Source organism: Rana temporaria, chromosome 5 (genome assembly GCF_905171775.1).
Source record: "Rana temporaria chromosome 5, aRanTem1.1, whole genome shotgun sequence".
NCBI lineage: Eukaryota > Metazoa > Chordata > Amphibia > Anura > Ranidae > Rana > Rana temporaria.
In genome coordinates this window covers 314,934,919-314,960,239 of record NC_053493.1, presented here as the reverse complement: position 1 = coordinate 314,960,239, position 25,321 = coordinate 314,934,919, and the positions used below count along the sequence as shown (strand labels likewise).

The 25,321-nt window shown below is 43.7% G+C and overlaps 1 protein-coding gene across 1 annotated transcript in view; it reads left to right on the top strand.

The window, feature by feature from the left end:
• Positions 1 to 25,321, top strand: part of PRKDC (protein kinase, DNA-activated, catalytic subunit) — a 677,570-nt gene that overhangs the window by 264,564 nt on the left and 387,685 nt on the right. Inside the window, exons 25-27 of the mRNA XM_040354170.1 lie at positions 4,280 to 4,443; positions 18,201 to 18,353; positions 22,674 to 22,781. Of these exons, the coding sequence (XP_040210104.1) occupies positions 4,280 to 4,443; positions 18,201 to 18,353; positions 22,674 to 22,781 (425 nt within the window). The remainder of the gene's footprint in view (positions 1 to 4,279; positions 4,444 to 18,200; positions 18,354 to 22,673; positions 22,782 to 25,321) is intronic.

Below are 25,321 nucleotides of genomic sequence, written 5' to 3'. Positions count from 1 at the left end.
TGCAGAAGGCCCTGAACCATTCCTGGGAGTAGTTCCAGTACCTCCCGAGGGCAGCTACAAAAGATTCTATTCCAAGCTGTTCACGGGGCCAACATTTAACAGTGATATTATCACTGGACCTAAAATCCCTTAAAACAAATAATTTAAATTTCAATAATTTTGCTTGGAATCTGCAAGGTTAGTGATTACATCTCTGTTGCCTGTAATTATGTGATTATGCGCATACACCTCAATCATTGTAGTAGTATGAACATATACATATCTAGATCTGAGATTATCTTGTACAAAATTGGTAGTTCAATCAGCAATAGACATTTATTGATAGGGTTACGTAATATATATATATATATATATATATTACACACCAGACAGTATTTACAACACAATGTACAGTGTAGGTTCCATGGCTTAAATGGTATTTACATATTACCCACAACACCCATATTTACAATACAATATAAGATACAAGTATAGAGTTAGATGTTAACTTAAGGTCAGCCCATGGTGGCTGCTGTCTGTTCTCACACTACCAGAGAAGAGGGTCTTAGCTTGCTCACAAAGCATTATATATCCCCCTCCTTCTGTACAGTGGCCAATAGGCCAATATAATTCTCCCTAATTGGTCACTGTACCTACCGGTAGTAAATGTATATTGGGCACAGCCTGATTGGATGAGTCACAGAAGGCTTTTGTTCACAGCCTATGTGAGATGTAATCAAGGAGAACAAAAGGCCACCCTTTGAAGTTGAGCTAATTTTCGTAAGACTAGTACGGCACTCAAAACATTAAATATATTTTCTTCTAACTATATATATATATATATCTAATTGCAATGTTAATTACAGCTGTTAATTGAGGTTTCACATAAACCCATAAGGCAACAATCTCTGAGACAAGGGGAATACTTGGCATATGTAGACACCAAAGATGCCTATCTGCATATCCCCATCTATCCACCTCATTAGTGCTTTCTGCAGTAGGAGTAGGAGGCAGTCCCTTTCTGTTTGTTGCACTCCCTTTTGGCCTAATATCTGCCCCATGGGTATTCATAAAGGTCCTTGCACCTCTTCTTGCCCTTTTAAGAACTCCAGGTTATCTGGAAGACCTTCTTTTGAAGGTCTCCTCTCCCTCTTAGCTACTGTATCTGCAAATGTCCACAATACTATTCGGATGCTTCAGGCTTTTGGTTGGGTGATCAACTTCCAAAATTCTATTTAGCCTTCTCTTCATCTGGAATAGTTGGGCCTAATTGTGGACACAGCTCTAGCAAAAGCCTTTCTTCTAGACAAGCAATTGCTGTCTCAGAACTTGTTCTCTGCACTTGAGATCAGAGAGATGCCCCTCTGTCAAGGCTGACCTATGTGGCCAGTTTCATTCTATATCTCTCCAACACATCTTGTTAGCATGAATCAAGCATGCTCCTTCTCTCAGCCTACCCTTTCCTATCCAGCCAATGAAGGAAATCTGTAGCCTGGTGGATTTCAAGCCTGGCATTGACAATATGGAAGTAATTTCTGCCATATCACTGGATGGTAAGTCCCTCACAGTTCAGGAAACATGGTCACCAAAGAAAGCCAAGCTGCCGATCAACATCCTGGAGCTTGGAACATTACGGATAGCTTTGAATTGCTGGATCCTCCTTCTGCAGGGACACCTAATTAGGGTGCAATCTGACAACATTACAGTTGTGGCCCACATCAATCACCAGGGGGCACCAGGAGTCATGCAGCCTCAAAGGAAGCAAGCCAGATCATCTCATGGATGGATAAACACTGTCCAGTGTCTTATGCTGTTCACACTTTTCGCCGGTGCTAAGAAACTGGCACAGAAGAACCTGGTACACAGACATACTCAAAATACTAGGAGACAACCCCTGGCCGCTTCACAACAGGCCAGACCTGCTGTTTCAGGGTTCCCTATTCCATCCTGCTTCTCATTCACTAGATGTTATGGCATGGCTGGTGAAGCCCAGGTTGTATGAGACAAGGGGTCTCTGAGTCTGAGTCTGTCAGTCTAACTTTACTAAAAGCAAGAAAAGACACTTAAAAAAATATGTACTGTCATAGCTGGAAGTCCTTCTTTGCCTGCTGTGCACACAGGTACTTCAGTCCTAGAAATTACAGTACTCTGTGCCTCATATTCTGGCCTTCATACAAACAGGACTTGACCAGAACTTGACCTTAAGCACTTTAAAGGATATGTGAAGTTATTTTGCAAAAAAAACCTTGCCTCACTCTGTCTTGTCATAACCTTTATTCTTGGTCTATCTCGGATCAGGTCCCCCTTACAGCATTTTGTGCTTCCTTGGCACCGGAGTCTGGTTCTCTCTACCCTGCAGAAACCAACCTTTGAACACATCAGGAATATCCCATGCAAAGTGGCCTTCTTGATTGCCATCATGTCTGCCAGATGTGTCTCTGAGCTATCATCTCTCTTCTTGTAAGGGCCCATTCTCTGCAAGGAAGACTATTCTTTCTTTCTTTTCTTCCTGACGTGTTATCGGACTTCCACCTCAATGAAGACATGGTCCTTCCTTCTTTGTAAAAAACTTCTATGTATAAGTGCATCAAGTGCTCCACCGCAGTGTGAATCCCTCACCTTACACAGGTCACAGCGGATCATAGGGAAAACAAAACCGAAGGAAGGAGGCTCCCATAGCGTAAAAACAGGTAAGTTAAAAAAATATTCCTCTGTAATCCACTCACATTTAAAGAGTCCTTACCCGGTACTAGGGAGTATCACACTCGGGTTAACAATAGCTGCTTATCTCTGGACCTGTCAGACCACAAGCGCGAGTCGGCATATGCAATGTCAAACCGGGTCCTTGCCCCACCCTATGTCCATTTCGTAGTGTGAACAGAATTAGAGTTACAAATCAATCCTTGAAGATGTCACATGACGAAACGGTCGTAGAGAGTTAGCAGGTGTTCAGTCATCTGGAGGTACTTATAATTCAGGGTCTATGAATATTCAGCCTACCGTATTTTCCGGCGTATAAGACGACTTTTTAACACAAGAAATTCTTCTTAAAAGTCGGGGGTCGTCTTATACGCCGGTACCTAACATGCAGACTTGCAGGCAGACCGCAGCCGTCCATTTTTCAAAAGCCGCTCCTCTTCCTCATGCTGTTCCGTGATAGGCGGAACACTCAGCTTCCCAGCAGAGCCTCTGTTCAGTGTTCCGCGTATCACGGATGCCCTCTCATCCTCGGTCTTGGACGAGAGGGCATCCGTGATAGGCAGAACACTGAACACAGTGTCTGCTGGGAAGCCTAGTGTTCTGCCTATCACAGAACAGCACGAGGAGGAGGCGCGGCTTTTGAAAAATGCACGCCCGCGGTCTGACTGAGATTCTGCATGTTAGGGATAAGGTAAGGGATCGTGGAGGCATGTAATGGTGGCACAGCGAGGCATGTAATGGTGGCACAGCGAGGCATGTAATGGTGGCACAGCGAGGCATGTAATGGTGGCACAGCGAGGCATGTAATGGTGGCACAGCGAGGCATGTAATGGTGGCACAGCGAGGCATGTAATGGTGGCACAGCGAGGCATGTAATGGTGGCACAGTGAGGCATGTAATGGTGGCACAGTGAGGCATGTAATGGTGGCCCAGTGAGGCATGTAATGGCCCAGTGAGGCATGTAATGGCAGTGAGGTGAGGCGAGGCATGACTAGTAGGAAGGGGGCCGTCTTATTCAGCGAGTATATCCCAAAACCAACATTTTAGGCAATAACTTTTTATTCCTTGGTTTTGGACAGCGTGCAGATGGATTAAGAACCCCTGTCAGTTTTTATTGCTGTCTGTTCCCTTGTTAAGGAGATTCACCCTCTCTAATTGTCCCGTTTACCTTTATCACTGAAAGTGAAAGCAAAAGAAAATCCCAAAATTTGAGTTGTCCCCAGAAACGTAATAGAGGGGAAATCTTTCAATGGGGACACCAATGAATTCCTTTAATTTGCTGTAATTACCTCTAACTTCCTGTTTGGCAATGGGAAAGGAAGTGAAGGGAAATCTCCCCAATGGGGCACAGATGGCGAAAAAAAAATCTGACGGGTTCTAACCCTCCCTTGCTCTATCCAAAATCCCAAAAAAGTTTTGCCTATACTTCTACCTTGTTAGTATATTTAGATTTTCCAAGTACTTTGATATTTACAAGATAAGGGAGTTATTTTAACCATAATTGGTATTTGATGGCGTTTCTTTCTCCATAAACTTCTCAGAATGTGTTTTTGTCTGTTTGCCCTTTAAACGTTTTATTTTTTTATTCCTACATTTAAAGCTGCATCAACTGAAGAAATGATAAGAAATCACGTGTCATGGGACATAGAGAAGAGACTAAGTTTTCATGTGCCTTTTGCCGATATGAAGCCTGTGATCTACCTGGACACATTTCTGCCAAGGGTGACTGAGCTGGCACTCTCTGCTGGTGACAGACAGACAAAGGTGCTGATAGCTTTATTTAAATAATTTGTTTCACCTATTTAACAAGTTAACTGATTAGCCTAGTACAGTGATTTTTTTTTTTTTTTTTTTTTTTTTTTTTTTTTTTCTAAGTGTATTTTGTGCGTGTACTCGAGAGAGGAGCTGGACTGCAGGAGTTGGGAGTAGGCAGGCCTCCCCCAGAGGCAATCTGCCACCTTTCTCCATGCCCCGGGTGGCAATGGCGGGTGTGTGAGGGGGTCCTCCCACACAGCCCGCCCTACCTGCTCCGCTTTGAAGCCCAACGGGGCAGAGGGACTCCCTATAAGGGAGTGAGAGGATTAGCCCGCTCAACCAGCCCCATTAGTCCTTCGCCTCTCTTTAGAGACCGCGTGGTCAATGTGCGTGTGTTAACCCAATTTTAGAGTGCGTGTGTAGGTGTGGTGGTTTTTGTGGGAGGGGGGTGGGCGTACTAAGCACAGGCTTACCTTGCATAGCACACCCACCGGGAGCCGGGCTGAGACCACCAAACTCAATTCACATGAAGCCGAGACCGGGATCCGAACCTCTAGCTGCAGAGGTGAATGGCTTATCAGCGCAGTGCCAATCGCGTTGAGCCACCGCAGCAGCCTAGTACAGTGATGGCGAACCTTGGCACCCCAGATGTTTTGGAACTACATTTCCCATGATCTTAATGCACTCTGTAGTGTAGATGAGCATCATGGGAAATGTAGTTCCAAAACATCTGGGGTGCCGAGGTTCGCCATCACTGGCCTAGTACATTAATATCACTAAATTTAATAACTACTTAATTTTATATGGTAGGTACAACATTTGTTGTGGACAGAAATTTTTAAAGCAGTCTATATAGTTTATTAATTTGCCAATAACTTATAATGAAGTAGACACGTTACTTGCATAATGACATAAAGTCCCTTCCCCCCCCCCCCCCCTCACCTTCCAGGACAGCTACTTGAGAGATGATTGGCTCCGCCCTCTACAAGAAACACAAATCAGATACAATTTAAAAGACCCCTCCCTTTCCTCTGACCCTCAGTTGTTTTGTGTTTCCAGACTCTCCAGGAGCACCGACATGTTTTTTCCTCGGTCTGGTAACTGTGGTTGGCGGACCCCCCTGCTCTGGCAACATCTAGTACTAGTTGTGGCCAAGTCCTGGGTGTGTTCAGTCCCTGTTTTTTCGGCCAGAAGGGTTCCCTATTGTTGGAGGTACTTGTTTACCTGTGTAGGTGGTGGCAACTTCCTTCAGGTTTTTCCTCCAGCTCTGCCTGGTGGAAGCCTTGTCTTCCTCGGCTTCACCGAGGTGTACCAAAATGGCGTTGGGGGACTTCCAGTGACGCGGCATAAGGAACACTTGGCAGTACACTGAAGACATGCTGATTGGGACAGCAGCCTATTTTCCCCAGCCGACCTCCACTCACCAATGGAGCTTGAGGACAGGCCTGAGGAGGGAGCACCTGCTCGGATGGAACCAGCGGCAGCCTCCGGATCCCATACTGCCCCCAAGGTAAGTCCTTGTCTGTGATTATGCAGCAGGGGACCTTTTTTGTATGGGCCTTCTTTACTTATTGCTCTTCAATTTTTTTCTAGGATAGACCGATGAAAAAGAAATGCGGAAACTGTAGATGAATATAAAAGGCCTTTTTGTGAAGATTGTGTTCCATCTAGGGCTAGTTCAGAGACTACCTGTTTTAAAGAGTTAATGTCTTCTATGAAGGAAGTAGCATCCTCCTTCTGGTCTTTTAATGACAGAGCAGCAGGTCTGGGGCCTTCTTCCTCTGGTCCCAGAACTCAAGAGCCTTCAGCTTCAGTTAGACCCCCTCCTCGGTCAGAGATCAGTGATTCACACTATACCTCAGATCTTGAAGAAGGGAGGAAACCCAAGCTCCTCATCTGATGGGGATTCCGTATCAGCGGGGGAGGCGGGTAATGCTAAGTTTTTTTTTTTTCCAGCAGAGAATATTGATGAACTTTTAAAATCAATTTATGCCTCTGAACAGATTGAGATGCCAAAGCAAATCCAATCTGTGCAGGATAGAATGTATAGGGGTCTTCAGGGGCGTAAGTCAAGGACTTTCCCGGTTTACCAGTCACTTAAAGATATGATTCTTTCAGAATGGAAAGAACTTGAAAGGAGGATGTTCCAGTCTAAAGGGCACAAGAAAAGATTTTCTTTTCAATCTGAAATTGAAGAGACTTTTTTTTTAAATGTCCTAAGCTAGATGCCCCTATGTCACAGGTTTCTAAAAAGTCAGACATGTCCTTTGAAGACTCAGGGATCCTTAAATAGCAAATGGATAGGAAGGCCGACTCTTTGCTGCGTAAGGCCTTGGATGCTTCAGCTTTGTCCTTGGGTCCAGCTGTAGCATCCACCTGTGTGGCTAGGAATTTGGATGTATGGGTTCAGCGTTTGGATGATCTTCTTTCATCCGACACCCCCAAATGGTCAGATTGGGGAGTCTCTCCTTCTCATTGCCAGGTCAGCCTGAATCGTCAAACATGTGCCTCCTTGGGATCTATCTTTGGTGTTAAATGCTCTAACAAGGGATCCTTTTGTGCCTTTGCATGAAGCTTCCCTGAAATGTATTTCCTTAAAGGGGTTGTAAAGGTTTGTTTTTTTATTTTCTAAATAGGTTCTTTAAGCTAGTGCGTTCACTTACCTTTTCCTTCTAAATGTTTTTTTTTTCTTTGTTTTCGATGTCTGAATTTCTCCTGTTCCTCCTCAGTAAGGTGTTCAATAAGCGGTTCTAAATTACTTCCGACCGTTCGGATGATGGTGGAAAGCCTACTGAGGAGAAACAGGAAGTGAGAAATTCAAACAAAGAAAAAAAAACATTTAGAAGGGAAATCGAAGGAAAAGGTAAGTGAACCATGGAAAAGAGTACCGCTCCAAGCCCTGCGACCTATCCTGTGCTCCCGCCCTGTAGTACTGATAGGTGCAGACTCTGCGCTAATCCGTGGAAAAAATAAATGTTCCTGGACTGCCGCACTCTGATAGGCGATGAACAAAGGATAAAATCCAAAGCTGTATGACATCCAAAAATTCATGCAACACTGCAATCGATGGTAGAAAGTGGACATAGGGGACAAAAAAGCTAACATGTTTCACATCATGGATAGATGCTTAGTCATAGCTGGGTTGTGTAAGGATCTAAAAGGATTTAAATAGAAAACTTTGAATGCATCCAAACCAATTAGAGCTGGTCTGCACAGCACAAAATTAGATACCTGATTGAAACTGACACAACCCATGGGCAGAACAGCATCTGCACAATCAAAAACAAAGACACATGTGTATGTGACATACTAACTTAAAACACATTTTATGATATAGACTTTATAAGTGTATGTAAAAACATACAAAGAAATGCAATTAATGAATAGATACTGTATAGTGCTATTAAATGAAAACCGATATGAATGATATTGTGGTAATAAAATGTGGAGACAATGTGTGAATGTGGAGTTGTTCATAAATACGGTGCTGATCTGTGTTGGAAAAAAACATAACAACAATGAATTGTTGATATGCAAGTGCACAAAAACTGCAATAAATATATGAATATAAACGTGTGTGTATATATAATTATGAAAACATGGTCGAACATTAGGTGAAATAAATGTAATGTAATTAGATTGGATCAAATTAAATAAAATTTAAAATTAAGATCGGACCCATGTAGTGCAATAAATTTAATTAAATATTTAATAATTATTTATGTGCAGACAAATATGTTCAATGTTTGTATAATATAGTCATGCCCATGATGTAATGTGGGCAAACCCCGACAAGCATGATGAGTATGCATGAAGAGAAATTATTTATAAACAAGAACATAAAAATATAATAAGCTGTTAAAATTTGTATAAATTAATATACTAAAGTTGTTATAATTACTACCAACAACACTTGTCATATAAACAAATCCATTGCATCTAAAAGAAATATGAAGAATAATATCATTAACATGAATCTATGGACAGCAAAGGAATATATGGAATAAAATGACAAGTCTGATGTGGGTCGAGCCCTAAACACTGTACGTTAAATATTAAAGAACGTATCTACGTGGTATAAATGTGTATTTCATAACCAAAAAGAGGTCTGTTTTATTTCATCCCAAACAAATGGAGTATTTATAAACCAAATGTACGTCCTGAAACTAAACCTGGAACAAGAAAACTTGTGTGCATTCAAAGAAAAGTATAATGTAAACAATATATAATCAATATATAAATGAGAATGGTGGAAATTACTAATAAAAATGTGATACATCCCACTCAAAATGTAATCCTAAGGGGCGTCTAGTATTCAAGAGAAATATCCACCGAACCTCTTGCTTACACAATATATTGAACTTATCACCACCTCTCGGTCCTTTACAACCTTTACAACTCCTTTAATGATTTTCTTCCTTTTAACAATTACGTCAGGGAGAAGGATTTCTGATCTGCAGTCCCTTTCCTGTAAAGATCCCTTCCTGAGGATTCTAGAGGACAGGGTAGTGATTAGGCCTGATCCTTTCTATTTGCCCAAAGTATCTTCTAACTTTCATAGGTCCCAGGAAGTTGCCCTGCCTAGTTTCTGTACCTCTCCCAAAAATGCGGAGGAGGAAAGATGTAGTTTCTTTTAGATGTAAAGAGATGTCTTCTACTTTACCTAGAGAATCCCAGTGGGTTTAGGAGTTCCTCCCACCATTGTTCAGTGGCCCCAAGAAAGGGTCCAAAGCGTCTAAAAGCTCTATTGCTAAATGGATTAGAGAAGCTATCTGCGAAGCTTACAAAGGATCAGGTCGTATCCCTCCTTCTAGAATTAGGGCCCATTTTACAAGATCCATGGCTACGTCATGGGCAGAAAGAGCTGGGGCATCATGGGAAGATATTTCTAAAGCTGCCCTCTGGTCCTCCTCTCATGCATTTGTCAAACATTATAGAGTTCAGATGCTTTCCAGCCAGGACCTCTCATTTGGTAGGAAAGTGCTTCAGGCTGTTGTCCCTCCCTAAGGTATAGTATCTTGCTTATTCTTTCAAGTAGCTGTCCTGGAAGGTGAGGGGGAAAAACTCCTGTTAGTCTTACCGGTAACAGTATTTCCAGGAACCTTCCAGGACAGCGTCTATATTCCCACCCTATTTTACTTTCACCTGGTGGTGGTGTTTTTGTGTTTTTTCCTCTGCCGAGTGCACTTTGGTGGAGGTTTACTTGATCTTCTAAACAACTGAGGGTCAGAGGAAAGGGAGGTGCCTTTTAAACTATCTGATTTGTGTTTCCTGTAGAGGGCGGAGCCAATCATTTCTCAAGTAGCTGTCCTGGAAGGTACCTGGAAATACCGTTACCGTTTCAAGCTGTTAGTATCGATTTGAACTTTGTTACAAACAAACTCCTTTTTTGAGCCAATTGTGATGGAAGCAGACTTTTATTTTTGTTCTGCATGCTATTTCCATAGCAGTGAACAGACTAAGGTTTACTCTAGTGCTATAATTTTAAGCAATATTCTAATAGATGCTTCTGCCAGTTAGTGTAGCAGGGCAAAAAAAATGTGCAGTATATAATTTCAGTGCATGCACATTTCCATTTATTTTATCCTTTTGAAGGTCGTGTAAGTAAAGAAAAATACACATTTATTTGCTAGAAATGCAGGCGGCTCCGAGAAATTTGTTTTAGTTGCCGAATTTGCAGGCGCCAAAGAGTCTTGAGTGATTAAGAACAAAAGATGATCAGGACAGCCACACTCCAATCCAACGTAACTTTAATGTAAAAAAATAGAAACGGGCACTACAAGTCACAGCAACGGAACCTAGGACAGCTGACGCGTTTCACACTAACTAGAGTCTGAGTGGGCGGCATCGAGAAATTGGTTTTAGTTGCGGAATTCGCAGGCGCCGTAGAGTCTGAGTGTGCGGCTCCTCAGTGAGTGAGAGTCAGAGAGTGGGCGGTCAGCTGGTTGGCTCTGTGGGTGTGTGGGCGGCTATCCAATCAACAAGCCCGGGGGAGCATAGAAATGACATCATCTATCACCGCCCGCACCCGCTTTGCATCCCTGCAGTAACTTCCGCCCTCACTGTGCAGGCAGCAGAGAGATTACATCATCTCTCTGCAAAAGTATACTCCCAACAGTCTGATATGAGCATTGCCACCATCCCGGGTATATAGAAAAAATAAATTACCTCTTGAAAATGGGATTTTGTGGGCAATGAAACAATATACAAAAAATTGAAAAAAGATATAATAATTTAATATACAAAAATTACATGTATATTAAATTATTATATCTTTTTTTCAATTTTTTGTATATTGTTTCATTGCCCACAAAATCCCATTTTCAAGAGGTAATTTTTCTTTTTCTACATCATCTCTCTGCTGCCTGACTCTGACAAGCAAAACACCACCTTAGCAAGCGACAATCCGCAAGGTGTGGCAGGTGATGTGAAAGTGACAATCTGCAACTTGTGGCAAGTGACAATCCGCAACATGTGGCAGCATGTGGCAAGTGACAATCTACATCTGGTGGCAGGGGACGTGGCAAGTGACAATCTGCATCTAGTGGCAGGCAAGTGACATTCTGCAACTTGTGGCAAGTGACAATCCGCAACATGTGGCAGGTAACGTGGCAAGTGACAATCCGCAACTTGTGGCAAGTGACAATCCGCAACTTGTGGCAAGTGACAATCCGCAACTTGTGGCAAGTGACAATCCGCAACTTGTGGCAAGTGACAATCCGCAACTTGTGGCAAGTGACAATCCGCAACTTGTGGCAAGTGACAATCCGCAACTTGTGGCAAGTGACAATCCGCAACTTGTGGCAAGTGACAATCCGCAACTTGTGGCAAGTGACAATCCGCAACTTGTGGCAAGTGACAATCCGCAACTTGTGGCAAGTGACAATCCGCAACTTGTGGCAAGTGACAATCCGCAACTTGTGGCAAGTGACAATCCGCAACTTGTGGCTGGTGATGTGACAATCCGCAACATGTGGCAGGTGGCGTGGCAAGTGACAACCTGCATCTGGTGGCAGGCAAGTGACAATCCGCAACGCGCGGCAGGCGACGTGGCAAGTCACAATCCGCAACGTGTGGCAAGTGACAATCTGCAATGTGTGGCAAGTGACAATCTGCCACGTGTGGCAAGTGACAAGCTGCATCTGGTGGCAGGTGACATGCCAAGTGACACACTCGTGGCTCCCACTGATTCTACATTATGGTGAGTAAAACCATTGAATTTTATATTACAATGTAATAATATAAATAATGCGCTTCAATTATCCTGACACCATAACAACCATGGTGCCGTGATCATTGAAGCGCTAACACCAGTGATTTCCCTGATAAATAGACTCTGGATCCGTCCCTGCCTGTGAGGTCATAGAAACGTACTTTAGTAAAAATGAAACCTTTATTTCAGGACATGCCTCTACATTTCTAGCTCTGCGCAACTTCAGCTTTAGGAAAGCATTGAGCCAGTCATATAGTGAGGTTATGTATGCAGTAACTGAGCATCCTCAGTTTTTCTTTATCGTACATCACGGGACACAGAGTGGCATAGTCATTACTATATGGGTTATAGAGTCTACCTTCAGGTGATAGACACTGGCAATCTCAGACAGGAAGTTCCCTCCCTATATAACCCCCTCCCATAGTGGGTGTACCTCAGTTTTTTCGCCAGTGTCTTAGGTGTTGGTCACGAATTAGCTTTGCCTCCACGTCCTTGGGACCAAGGCAGGCTAACCGGATCTGTCCAAGGTTCCTCAGAGCCAAAGTGGACAATACCTGGGCCCCAAGTCGTGGGGTTTTGCCTATAATGCCTCTCCTTGGAGGGCTGAACACTGGGCCCAGGACTTTGGGCTTTTTAAAGGTCAAAAGTACCTGCTGCCAGGGTGCTGTATAGGTCCAGGGCAGTAGGTGTTCCTTCCAGGACCCCAGTACCTGAAGGTCTAGTACGCTACCCACGGAGAAGGGGGAAGATTGGACCGCTTGCTATGCAATTGTCCTGCGGCATGGAACAAGTAAGGGGGGGCCTGCGGGACTTGGTTCGACGGCAGGCACCCCGGGGGAGATACTGAGGGGGTTAGCCTGGGTATGCTCTGCATTGGCAAAAACTTCCACCATGTCTGTTTAAGACAGGATGGTCTTATTTCTCCCCAGTAGCCGGTCCCCCTGGTTGTGTTGTATTTTATGCTGCTGCAACTCTGCATGGTGGGGAAGGAGCTAGAAGGACAGCCTACCCCTTGACAATAGGTCTGTAGGGCCTAAATTGTCTTACCTGGCCAGGGTTTTGTTCCACCGCATGCTGAAGCAGGTGTCCCTCATTCCAGGAAGGATGGAGCCTCCAGCGTTTGACACGCTCCCCCCAAGCATGCTGCGAGTACGCGCGTGGATGGGGCGGGGAACGTCAACGGCGTCAGGAGGAAGGGGGCGTTCCCTCACTTGTTATCTTCAGCTCCGATGCACGCTGAAGGGCTGGAGGAAGGACACAGAGCGGTGGCGCTCCTAGGGTACACACTGACACCCGGTGGCGTAAGAGAGAACTGCGGGTCCGGAGCTAGCTCCCCAAGGGCCATTATTCTATAAAGCCTAATCTCTTGCGGCAGCTGGCAAACAGCACAATCTTTGGGAACAGTTTTGAAAAAAAAAGAGAAAAGTAACTACCTTCCCAGTAGTTTAGGGGCATTAGGAAGAACATATTTACCCTAGCCATATTATTTTACTCCTTGCTACAACAGTTGGTTGTTTGCGGAGTGCCTTCGGTATTGTATCATGGCTCCCAAAGGCTCAGGAACTAAAGGTGCCAAAAATGCTAACAAACAGAAGGGTTCTCCCTCTGATTCTGAGGATCTTAGTCAGGCTACGCCAGTTCTATCCTCACCTAATAAACCAGAGGAGGTCGCCTTGGATGAGCCATTGGGTATGTTTGGTGAATTGGCTGGCCCTAACCATCCCAACCCTGTGTTTGTCACAGAGGATATGCTAGCTACCTCTCTGGGTGGGCTAGAACAAGGATTGACAACTTTAATTGCAAATTCTTTTCCAGGCAAAAAGCGGATTAGATCCCCATCGCCTAAACTCATATCCTCGGATGCTGAGATTCTCTCCCCTGAGGAATACAAATCTCAGGAGGATCAAGTGGAACAGAACCTAGAGGGTTCAGATATTGAGGAGTCCACATAGAAGAACCATTTTCAGCCTCCCAGGCGGAGAGTCTGTGGATCCAGTCTTTAACAGACATGGTCCGTTCGGCATTTAAACTGCCTTTACCAGGGCCTCAAGTCCCTGCGGTGTCTTCTTTGGGCTCCTTAAAGGCGCCACTAAGTAATGCGCTGTTTCCGGTCCATTCTCTTTTAGAGGATCTGATCTTTCAGGATTGGGTACGACCTGACAGAATATTTCTACCTCCTAAGAGGTTTTCGGTCCTTTACCCTATGGAAGAGAAATTTTCAAAGAAATGGGCGCTCCCGGCTGGACGCAGCCATCTCCTGCGTGAATAAATCCTTGACGTGCCCGGTAGAGAACATACAAATGTTCAAATACCCGGTCGATAAACGATTAGAAACTCTCTTGAAGGCTTCCTTTACTACGGCAGGAGCAGTGATGCAGCCAGCAGTAGCTGCTATTGGCATTTGTCAAGCGTTAAAGGACCAGACAAAACAGATGTTAAAGGACATTCCGGCTCAGCAGGCACGAGAATTAGCCGACCTCCCCAGAGCCCTGTGTTTTGCGGTGGATGCTATAAAAGATTACATCCAGCAGGCTTCCCGTTTGTCACTGTTCTTGGTACACATGCAAAGGCTCTTGTGGCTAAAGAATTGGTCGGCCGAGACTCCATGTAAAAAACTCTTAGCAGGGCTTCTCCTTTCACGGAGGAAGACTTTCTGGAGAGGATCTGGATAAATACATACAGACGATATCAAGTGGCAAGAGTACTCTTTTGCCGGTCAAAAAGAGATCTCGAGGCCCTACGTTTTAGAGGCAGCTGTCTCCAGCCCCAGGGCCCTCGGCCTCCAGGCAGTATCGACAGCCTCCTGCACGATCAAACTTTGGTAATAAGTCGCAAGGACAGGCCTCGGGTGGCAAGAGACCATGGTCTCGCAAGCCAGCAAAACCAGCCCCCAAATCAGCTTTTTGAAGGGGCGCCCCCAATCAATCGGGTGGGGGGAAGGCTTTGATTCTTTGCAGAAGTTTGGGAAGCCAATGTCCCCGACAAGTGGGTTCTTTCCTTGGTAGCCACAGGCTACAAAATAGAATTTCTGGAGTTTCCCCTTCCTCATTTTCAGGAATCAAGAGTTCCAAAAGATCCGGTAAAGAAAGCGTCTCTGCTGGCAGCTTTGGATTGCCTTCTATACCAGGGGGTAATCATAGAGGTGCCAGCCCAGGACCGCGGGCTAGGCTTTTACTCCAACCTATTTATCATACCAAAGCCCAACGGCGATGTCAGACCAATCCTGGATCTAAAGGGTCTAAATTCTTACCTAAGGGTTCGCTCCTTTCGGATTGGAATCCGTACGGTCGGCAGCCGCTGCCTTGCAGCAGGACGATTATCTAGCCTCAATAGACATAAAGGACACATACCTACATGTACCAATTTTTTAGGGGCATCAAAAGTTCTTGCGCTTTGCAATCGCAGGACACCACTACCAATTTGTAGCTCTCCCCTTCGGGATAGAAACAGCCCCCCGGGTGTTTACGAAGGTCCTGGCTCCCATCTGAGCCAACCTAAGGACTTGAGGAATTTCGATCCTAGCTTACTTGGATGACCTCCTTATCATAGATCACTCTGCTTCTGGCCTGTATCGAGCAGTAGCCCTTACGGTTCAGTATCTCGAGATATTCGGCTGGGTTCTAAACCGAGAGAAATCGGCCTTGCAACCCACAAAGCGGTTGGAATACCTCGGCATGCTGCTAGACATGGAACAGCAGAGAGTGTTCCTACCTTTAGCAAAGGTCAAAGGTATCAGAGAGTTAATCCAGTTGGTTCTGAGCAAAAGAGAACCAACCATTCGCTTATGTATGCGATTACTGGGAAAGCTGGTAGCCACTTTCGAGGCAATACCGTATGCTCAGGTTCACACACGAGTACTACAGGCAGCCATTCTGTCGGCTTGGAGCAAGAAACCACAAGCCTTGGATCTTCCTTTGACCCTCTCGTCAAAGGTCCGTCAAAGTTTCTGCTGGTGGCTAATCCCTCAGAATCTACTGAAGGGAAAATCTTTCAGTCCCATCATCTGGAAGATAGTGACCACAGATGCCAGCCTAAAGGGCTGGGGAGTGGTCTTGGATGGGCACACTCAGCAGGGGACTTGGGCAGAATCAGAGAGACTACTGCCCATCAATGTCTTGGAGATCAGAGCTGCACGGTTAGCCTTGAAGGCATGGACACCCAAGCTACGAGGGTCTCCAGTGAGAGTGCAGTCCGACAATGCCACAGCGGTGGCATATATAAACCACCAAGGGGGCATGAGGAGTCGAGCCGCCCAAAGGGAGGTGAACTTAATTTTTCTGTGGGCAGAGGCACATGTGCCATGCATCTCGGCAATTTTTATTCCCGGAGTGGACAACTTACAGGCGGACTTCTTAAGTCGTCAGCAGCTGGTTCCAGGGGAATGGTCTCTCCATCCCCAGGTCTTTCAGGAAATCTGCCAGAGATGGGAAATTCCGGATGTAGACGACATGGCATCGAGGTTCAACAGGAAACTGAACAGGTTCATGTCCCGGACAAGGGATCCGTTGGCCTGTGGAACCGATGCATTGGTTTGCCCTTGGCATCGGTTCAATCTACTATATGCCTTTTCCCCGTTACAGTTGCTGCCCCACCTGCTGCGCAGGATCAGGGTAGAGAGCAGACCAGTTATTCTGGTAGCCCCAGCGTAGCCCCGGAGGTCATGGTACTCACTGATCGTGAGAATGTCAGTGGGGGAGCCTTGGACCCTTCCACTTCGTCCAGACCTACTCTCACAAGGCCCGATCCTCCACCCTGCCTTACGGCATCTAAATTTGACGGCTTGGCGGGTGGATCCCTGATTCTCAGGGGTAGAGGCCTGTCTAGCCAGGTAATTTCTACTCTGATTAAGGCTAGAAAGCCAGTCTCTAGAGTAATTTATTACAGGATTTGGAGGGCCTACGTAGTCTGGTGTGAGTCCCAAAGATGGCACCCACGCAAGTACACCATTGACAGAGTGTTAGATTTTTTACAGCTAGGAGTGGACAAAAACTTGGCCTTAAGCACTATCAAGGGACAGATTTCAGCCTTGTCAGTGTGGTTTCAGAGGCCTTTGCCCACTCACTCTCTAGTTAAGACTTTTTTGCAGGGGGTCTTACGCATTAATCCCCCTATCAAATCACCGCTTTGTCCATGGGACTTAAATCTTGTGTTGTCCGCTCTACAAAAGCAGCCCTTTGAGCCTCTGGCTGAGGTTCCGTTAGTATTACGAACTAGAAAGTTAGTATTTTTGGTCGCTATGGCCTCTGCTAGAAGAGTATCAGAGCTGGCGGCCTTCTCTTGTAGAGAACCATACCTCTTTCTGCATAAAGACAGGGTGGTTCTCCGTCCGCATCCGTCCTTTCTGCCAAAGGTTGTGTCCAGTTTTCACTTAAACCAGGATTTGATCCTACCATCCTTCTTTCAAAGACCCACTTCTAGAAAGGAAGGCTTGCTGCATACCTTGGATATTGTCAGGGCCATGAAGGCCTACCTTAAGGCTACAGAAAAGATTTGAAAGACGGACATATTGTTCATCCTGCCGGAGGGGCCCAAGATGGGTCAGGCGGCAGTAAAAGCCACCATCGCTAGATTGATTAAACAGTTAATCAGTCTGGCCTACGGCTTGAAGTGGTTGCACCCTCCTTTATCAATAAAGGCCCATTGTACTAGGGCCATGAGCGCCTCCTGGGCAGCACACCACCAGATCTCTATGGCTCAGGTTTGCAAGGTGGCGACCTGGTCATCAGTCCACACGTTCACAAAGTTTTACCAATTGGACGTTAGGAGTACCGATGCAGCCTTTGGGCAGGCGGTGCTGCAGGCTGCGATTTGAGATCCTCGGGATCTGGGGCACCCTTGGTTAATTAATTAATTAATAAATTTTTGTTTGGATTTAATTTGGATTTAATTATGATTTCAAATTTATTTTCTGAATTAAATCTTCTTGGTTGAGATGTCTCCCTCCCCTCATTAAAGCATTGCTTTCAGACATCCCGTATAGTAATGACTATGCTGCTCTGTCCCGTGATGTACAATAAACAAAAAGGGATTTGTATATACAACTTACCTGTAAAATCCTTTTCTTGAAGTACATCACGGGACACAGAGCTCCCATCCCTCTTATGGGGAAGATTTTGGGATGCATACTGCTTGCTACAAAACTGAGGTACTCCCACTATGGGAGGGGTTATATAGGGAGGGAATTTTCTGTCTGAGATTGTCAGTGTCCATCACCTGATGGTAGACTCTTTAACCCATATAGTAATGACTATGCCGCTCTGTGTCCCGTGATGTACTTCAGGAAAAGGATTTTACAGGTAAGCTGTATATAAAAATTCCTTTTTTATATTTAAAGGAATAAAAAAAATGTTTGGCAATTTTTGCACCTACAGTTTTTAAAATGCAAAATGTATTTTATTACTTTAAACTAACAAACTGGCATGTGGAGAAATTATCTATGCTTTATTTTCTTTACAGGAAGTGGAGTTGCCTTTTTAAGGTTTTGGGTATTTTTAAATACTAGCCATTTGAGTCACATAAAGAATGATAATTCCAATTGTTTTGTTCCTTCTAGGTTGCCGCCTGTGAACTTTTGCATAGCACGGTTACTTTTATGTTGGGAAAAGCATCTCAAATACCTGATTCAAGTGAAGGGCCTCCCCCAATGTACAGATTGTACAAGCGCACATTTCCTGTACTTCTCCGGCTGGCATGTGATGTTGATCAGGTATACAGGACAGAACTGGATGATTCTACCCCTAAAATGTTTCATGATATCTCCAAAGCCAGCATTTCTAATCTTGTAATATGAGTTCTGTTTCAGAGCCATAAAATAGATGATATATAGACCATTAATTAGCTCTAGTAGTTTTCTTATACATGTGTGGTATTTTATAATTATGCATTTTTGAGTCTTTAGAATGTGGTAAGAATTGCAAAAGGCTTAAAGTGTATAGGGGAAAACCTTATACTTTACGTTTGGATATCGTGGGAAAGAGTTAATCCCTCTATTAAGTTATTATGGGTTGGCGTTCACATGTAAGTGATTCACCCCTCTATTTGCACTGGTGACATTTGTCACTAAGAGAATAGTTGTCTCTATAACAAGAGGTAACGGGGACACCTCTTTTGGGGACAGCTGTCTGAGCAGGTAACTCACTTTGGGAGGTTTCCTTTTGTTTCCTGATGTGAAAGAAATTTCCCTAATGGTACACAAACTGAAAAAAAATGATCTGGCAGGGGTTTTAACTTTTCTCTACTCCATCCAAACCTAAAAAAAATTGAGCTACATACAGTGCCTTGAAAAAGTATTCATACCCCTTGACATTTTCCACATTTTGTCATATTGCACCGAAAAACGTAAAAAAAAAAAAAAAAAAAATGGGGATATTATGTGATAGACCAACATAAAGTGACACAATTGTGAAGTGGAAGCAAAATAATAAATGATTTAATTTTTTTTTAACCAATAAATATCTTAAAAATGGGGCAAGCATTTGTATTTAGCCCCCTTTACTCTGATACCCCTAATTAAAATCCAGTGGAACAAATTGCCTTCAGAAGTCACCTAATTTGTAAATAGAGTACATCTGTGTGTAATGTATATCTCAGTATACATACAGCTGTTCTGTGAAGGCCTCAGAGGTTTGTTAGAGAACCTTAGGGAACAAACAGCATCATGATGGCCAAGGAACACAACAGACCGGTCAGGGATAAAGTTATGGAGAAGTTTAAAAGCAGGGTTAGCAAAAATCCCAAACTTTTAACATCTCACAGAGCACTGTTCAATCATCTGAAAATGGAAAGAGTATGGCACAACTGCAAACCTACCAAGACATGGCCGTCCACCTAAACCAACAGGCCAGGCAAGGAGAGCATTAATCAGAGAAGCAGCCAAGAGGCCCATGGTAACTCTGGAGGAGCTGCAGAGATCCACAGCTCAGGGGGGAGACTCTGTCCATAATCTGACCTTTATAGAAGAGTGGCAAGAAGAAAGCCAATGTTTAAAGAAAGCCATAAGAAGTCGCATTTGCAGTTTGAGAGAAGCCATGTGAGGGACACAACAAACATGTGGAAGAAGGTGCTCTGGTCAGATGAGACCAAAGTTGAACTTTCTGGCCAGATGAGACCAAAATTGAACTTTCTAGCCTAAAAACAAAACGCTATGTGTGGTGGAAAACTAACACTGCACATTACCCTGAACACACCATCCCCACCGTGAAACATGGTGGTGGCAGCATCATGTTGTGGCGATGCTTCTCTTCAGCAGGGACATGGAAGCTGGTCAGAATTGATGGGAAGTTGGATGGAGCCAAAGCCTCGTACACACGCTTGGTTTACTCAGCAAGAACCAGCAAGAAAACTGCTGGCAGAGCTTTCTTGCCGAGTAAACGGAGAGTGTGTACGAGGCTTTCAGGTTTCTCGACAAGAAAGCTGCCCAGAATCTAGATAAGAAAAATAGAGAACATGTTCTCTATTTTCTCGTAGTGAGATTCTCGGCAATTTTCCTGCCTAGAAACCCAAGAGTGTGTATACTTGCCTGTCGCCGTGGAAACCCGCGCATGCTCAAAATTACTTTGACGCATTCGCGGTGGCTTCTTAAGCATAGGTAGGGTGCAGCAAGATGGCGGCGACGGCATCGAATGTGACGAGCGCATGTTCGTCGTACACGATGACGTCACTGCATTCTTGCCTTCCGCGGTTCTTTTGAAAGGAGTGTCTGTACCCTCGGGCGGCAAGAGATTCTTGCTAAGAATCTCGTCGGGAAAAACACATTTTTTTTTCCTGAAGAGATTCTGGGGTGGCGGTTCACCTTCCAGCAGGACAACAACCCTAAACATACAGCCAGAGCTACAATTGAATGGTTTAGATCAAAGCATATTCATGTGTTAGAATGGCCCAGTCAAAGTTCAGACCTAAATCCAACTGAGAATCTGTGGCAAGACTTGTAAATTGCTGACGTTCTCCAACCAATCTGACAGAGCTTGAGCTATTTTGCAAAGAAGAATGCGCAAACAAGTCACTCTCTAGATGTGCAAAGCTGGTAGAGACATCCCCAAAAGACTTGCAGCTGTAATTGCAGTGAAAGGTGGTTCTACAAAGTATTAACTCAGGAGGGCTGAATACAAATGCACGCCACAGTTTTTAGATATTTATTTGTAAAACATTTTGAAAACCATTTATAATTTTTTTCCTTCCACTTAATAGATATGTGCCACTTTGTGTTGGTCTATCACATAAAATCCCGATAAAATAAATTTACTTTTTTGGTTGTAACATGACAAAATATGGAAAATTTCAAGGGATATGAATACTTTTTCCAGGCACTGTATGCACTCTAATGCTGTGATATTACCTTTGCAATTATCGGCTGGATGGTTTCCCCTGCCAAAAGCAGACAATGGCTCAGCAGGAGGGATTTCAGTCAGTTCCAGTCAGTTTCTGGTGCAGAAAAAAACAGAACTGCATCTGGTGTGAACTGGCCCTTAAAGGAGTTGTAAATAAAAAAAATGTTTTGGCTGAAATGACTGTTTACAGGGTATAGAGACATAATCGTTAACTGATACCCTTTTAAAAACGATTAAAAATAGATAAAAAATCAATCATATAATGTACCTGTAGTTTCTAATTTAGTTTTTGCATGTTTCCTGCTTCTCTGCTGTACACAGCCAATACAGGGCAGTGATGGTTTGGAAAACTAAACTGATTGGTGCTGAGGGGTTTTAGACACACAGGGCCAGATCCACATAGAAATGGGCGCAGCGTATCAGATACGCTACGCCGCCGTACTTTACCTGGCGTAATTTCGAATCCCCAAATAATTTGCGCCGTAATATCTCCGTGTATCTCTGGCGGCGGAATTCAAATTGGCGAGTAGGGGGCGTGTTTCATTTAAATGAAGCGCGTCCCCGCGCCGAATGAACTGCGCATGCTCCGTTTCTAAATTTCCCACCATGCATTGTGCTAAATGACGTCGCTAGGAGGTCATTTTTTTTAACTTGGACATCAGTTACGTCCATCCCGATTCACGGACGACTTGCGCAATAAAAAAAAAAATTCAAATGAAACGCGGGAACGACGGCCATACTTAACATGGCAAATCTAACTATACGCCGCAAAATACCAGCTTTAACTATACGCCGGAAAAAGCCGACTACGGACGACGTAAGAAAATGCGGCGGCCGCGCGTACGTTCGTGGATCGAAGGAAATAGCTAATTTGCATACCCGACGCGGAAAACGACGAGAACTCCACCCAGCGGGCGCCGAAGTATTGCATATACGATCCGAAGGTGTACGAAGCCGTATGCCTGTCGGATTGAACCCAGATGCCGTCGTATCTTGGTTTGAGAATTCAAACTAAAGATACGACGTGGGTAATTTGAAAGTACGCCGGCGTATCAGTAGATACACCGGCGTACTCGCTCTGAGGATCTGGCCCACAGTAATCACACCTCCTTGATTAGTGACCACAGAGAGAAAGCTCCCAGTAATGTGGTTATCAGGAAACAGACAACCAGGAAATGTGGAGATCAGAGAAGAATTACAGCAACTTGAGAGCAAAAACGAACAATGAGGACATGAAAACAGCACTGCATTAAGGTAAAGGAAGCTATTGAGATAAAAAAAAAAAAATTCCTTTACAAACCCTTTAATGCAGAAAATTAGGAAAAACAGCGCTCGGAACTGCGTCTGGTGTGAACTGGCCCTAAGTGTTGATTTATACAAAGTGTGCGGTGGAGGTGGAAAATATGCTATTGCTAAATGACGGGTCACAAAACCACCTTCAAAAACTGTCTGGCAAAACAGATCTCTTATTTGTCTATCAACTATATTTAAAATAAGAACACTTATGGGGCAGGTTTTGTTTTTCCTACTACCATACATTGTACATCCTTTGCTGTTGAGGTTGAAGTAGCTGCTTTTAAAACGAATATCGTTAACCATAGTTCTATTTTTTTTAAACAAAGTATGTTTCGTATGAAAAAACAAAAAAACTTTGCTTACTTTGTTAAATATTACACTAAACGTGCTCTGTTTTTGCATAGGTAACAAGACAACTATATGAGCCACTTGTTATGGGTCTCATTCATTGGTTCACTAACAACAAAAAATTTGAAAGCAATGACACAGTGGCTTTACTGGAAGCTATTTTGGTATGTCTTTTCTGTTGTTTTTTGGATAGTATATTGTATTTTTATATGATTTTTACATTTGTCAATGCATGCTCTTTTATATACATAATTAGTGATAAGCAATTTGGTTCTCTTGAATATAAGTGCAGCGATGTGTGTCTACAAAAAAACCCCATATAATTTATGCATCAGGCCCGGGATCTTGAGATGCTTAATTCCCAAGGTGAAAGAGAAATGAGTAGTTAATTTGGACTGTGCATGTATATACTGTATGTGTGCGTATGTATTTCTCTGGTGGCTGGATGCATGTCAAACATTTAATTCAACATATCTGCAGAATCATTATTGCTAATAAATCAGTGAGCCACATAAGACAGATATGCTAGTAAAGCTAGCAATTCATCTGTCAGTTTCTCCTGTTCAGCCCTGCAGATTGAATGAGTGTAATCACTCAGTTCCCCCATCCATTCTGAACAGTGTGGATGGAGGATTCTCCCTAGCTGGCTTGTGTACTCTAATTAATAACCACTGCTCATACGCCTGTCAGAATACCAGAACAGTGACTGTATCTGATTGGTTGCAGTCACTGTTAGGCTGGGAGTTTTTTTGCCTGGCCCCTTCAATTTTCAGATAGAAGTTTGTCAAGCGAGTTGGTGCCGACGGAGTTACCTGTCTCTGTTCAGTGTTGACATGTATTACTTGAACGTAGAGTTTTTTTTTTTGTTTTACATATACACACACTGATTCGCTACAAATCGAAGGGAGAACGAAGATTTTCGGTCCAAGGACCACCACTCTGGAATGCTCTACCCATCACCATCCGCTTAGAGGAAAACCATTGGGCATTTAGGAAAAAACTAAAGACCCTCCTCTTCTGAAAGACCGGTACGACGCTGGATTCCAAGCGCCTTGAGGCGATTAAGTTCGCATTTGCTGCGCTATACAAATTACTCACTCGCTCACTCTTAAGCAGAAACATCAATATGAACACTAAAGCGGAACTTCACTCTCTAAAATAACATGAACATTTTTTTTTTTTTTAAACCTTGTGCTGATAGTGTTCGTATATAAATAGGAAGGAATATTATATTTACTTGTTTTAAATATTTTTTTACATTTCTGTAGTTACCTCCTGGTTTCTGGCCTAGGCAAATGATGTTATGCATCCCAAGTCTTCATAAGGGGAGGGGGCTTTTTCAGCTAAGCACACTCTGCTGCGTGCATGCCTGAGCTAAGGACAGATGGATTCAAATAAATAAATGCTGCATGAATCACATGCCCTTACTCAAGATGGTCTAACTTAAAATGCTAGGGTTTTTTTTTTTTTTTTCCAAAGTGGTTCTCCAGCAAAATAAAGCATGGAGACATGGGTGAATAGGGGGAGTTTTCTCTGAATAATAAAAATGAGTTAAATTGTGTTTTAGTTTGTGGTGCATTAGGTCAGGGGTTGACAAATTTGCTTGGAATCTAGGAGCCAGGTAAAAAAGTTAGGAGCCAGAAAACGCGCCCCGTCCCGCGCAGAAAGCGAACACATACGTGAGCAGCGCCCGCATATGTAAACGGTGTTCAAACCACACATGTGAGATATCGCCGCGATTGGTAGAGCGAGAGCAATAATTCTAGCCCTAGACCTCCTCTGTAACTCAAAACATGCAACCTGTAGATTTTTTTTAAACGTCGCCTATGAAGATTTTAAAGGGTAAAAGTTTGTCGGCATTCCACGAGCGGACGCAATTTTGAAGCGTGACATGTTGGGTATGAATTTACTCGGCGTAACATTATCTTTCATAATATAAAAAAAAAAATGGGGATAACTTTACTATTGTCTTATTTTTTAATTAAAAAAAGTGTAATTTTTTCACCAAAAAAGTGCGTTTGTAAGACCGCTGCGCAAATACGGCATGACAGAAAGTATTGCAACGTTTGCCATTTTATTCTCTAGGGTGTTGGGATAAAAAATATATATAATGTTTGAGGGTTCTAATTAGAGGGAAGAAGATGGCAGTGAAAATAGTGAAAAACAACATTAGAATTGCTGTTTAACTTGTAATGCTTAACTTGTAATACCAACGGCCACCACCAGATGGCGCCAGCTCACATCTGGTGGTAATTTGTAATACCAACGGCTCACCACCAGATGGCCCCAGCTCAAAAAAAAAAAAAAATTTTTTTTTTTTTTTTTTGCCCCCCCTTCCAAGCCAAGTCGCCAGGGCCCTATTTCTAGTCGCCATGGCGCCCGGGATTTGTCGAGCCCTGCATTAGGTTAAAGCTATCTGGTCTCCATAGGACACCTCAGGGCTTGATTAAAACTGCACCATTTTATGACCCTGTGGTGTTTCTTCATAGTGATTGCTGTGTAATGCTGCAGAAGGCAATCCATTATGAGAAGATAGCTTGATCACATCACTATCAACAGGTCAATTGACACAGCTCTCCTATTCCCAGGACATTTTTTCCCCCATTTGATAAAATGAAAAGAACGTTGCTTGTCTAAGGGTACCTAAGTTAACAAGATGGAGTGCACCTTTGTAAAGCACATCACTTTGCTGTATAAATGTACA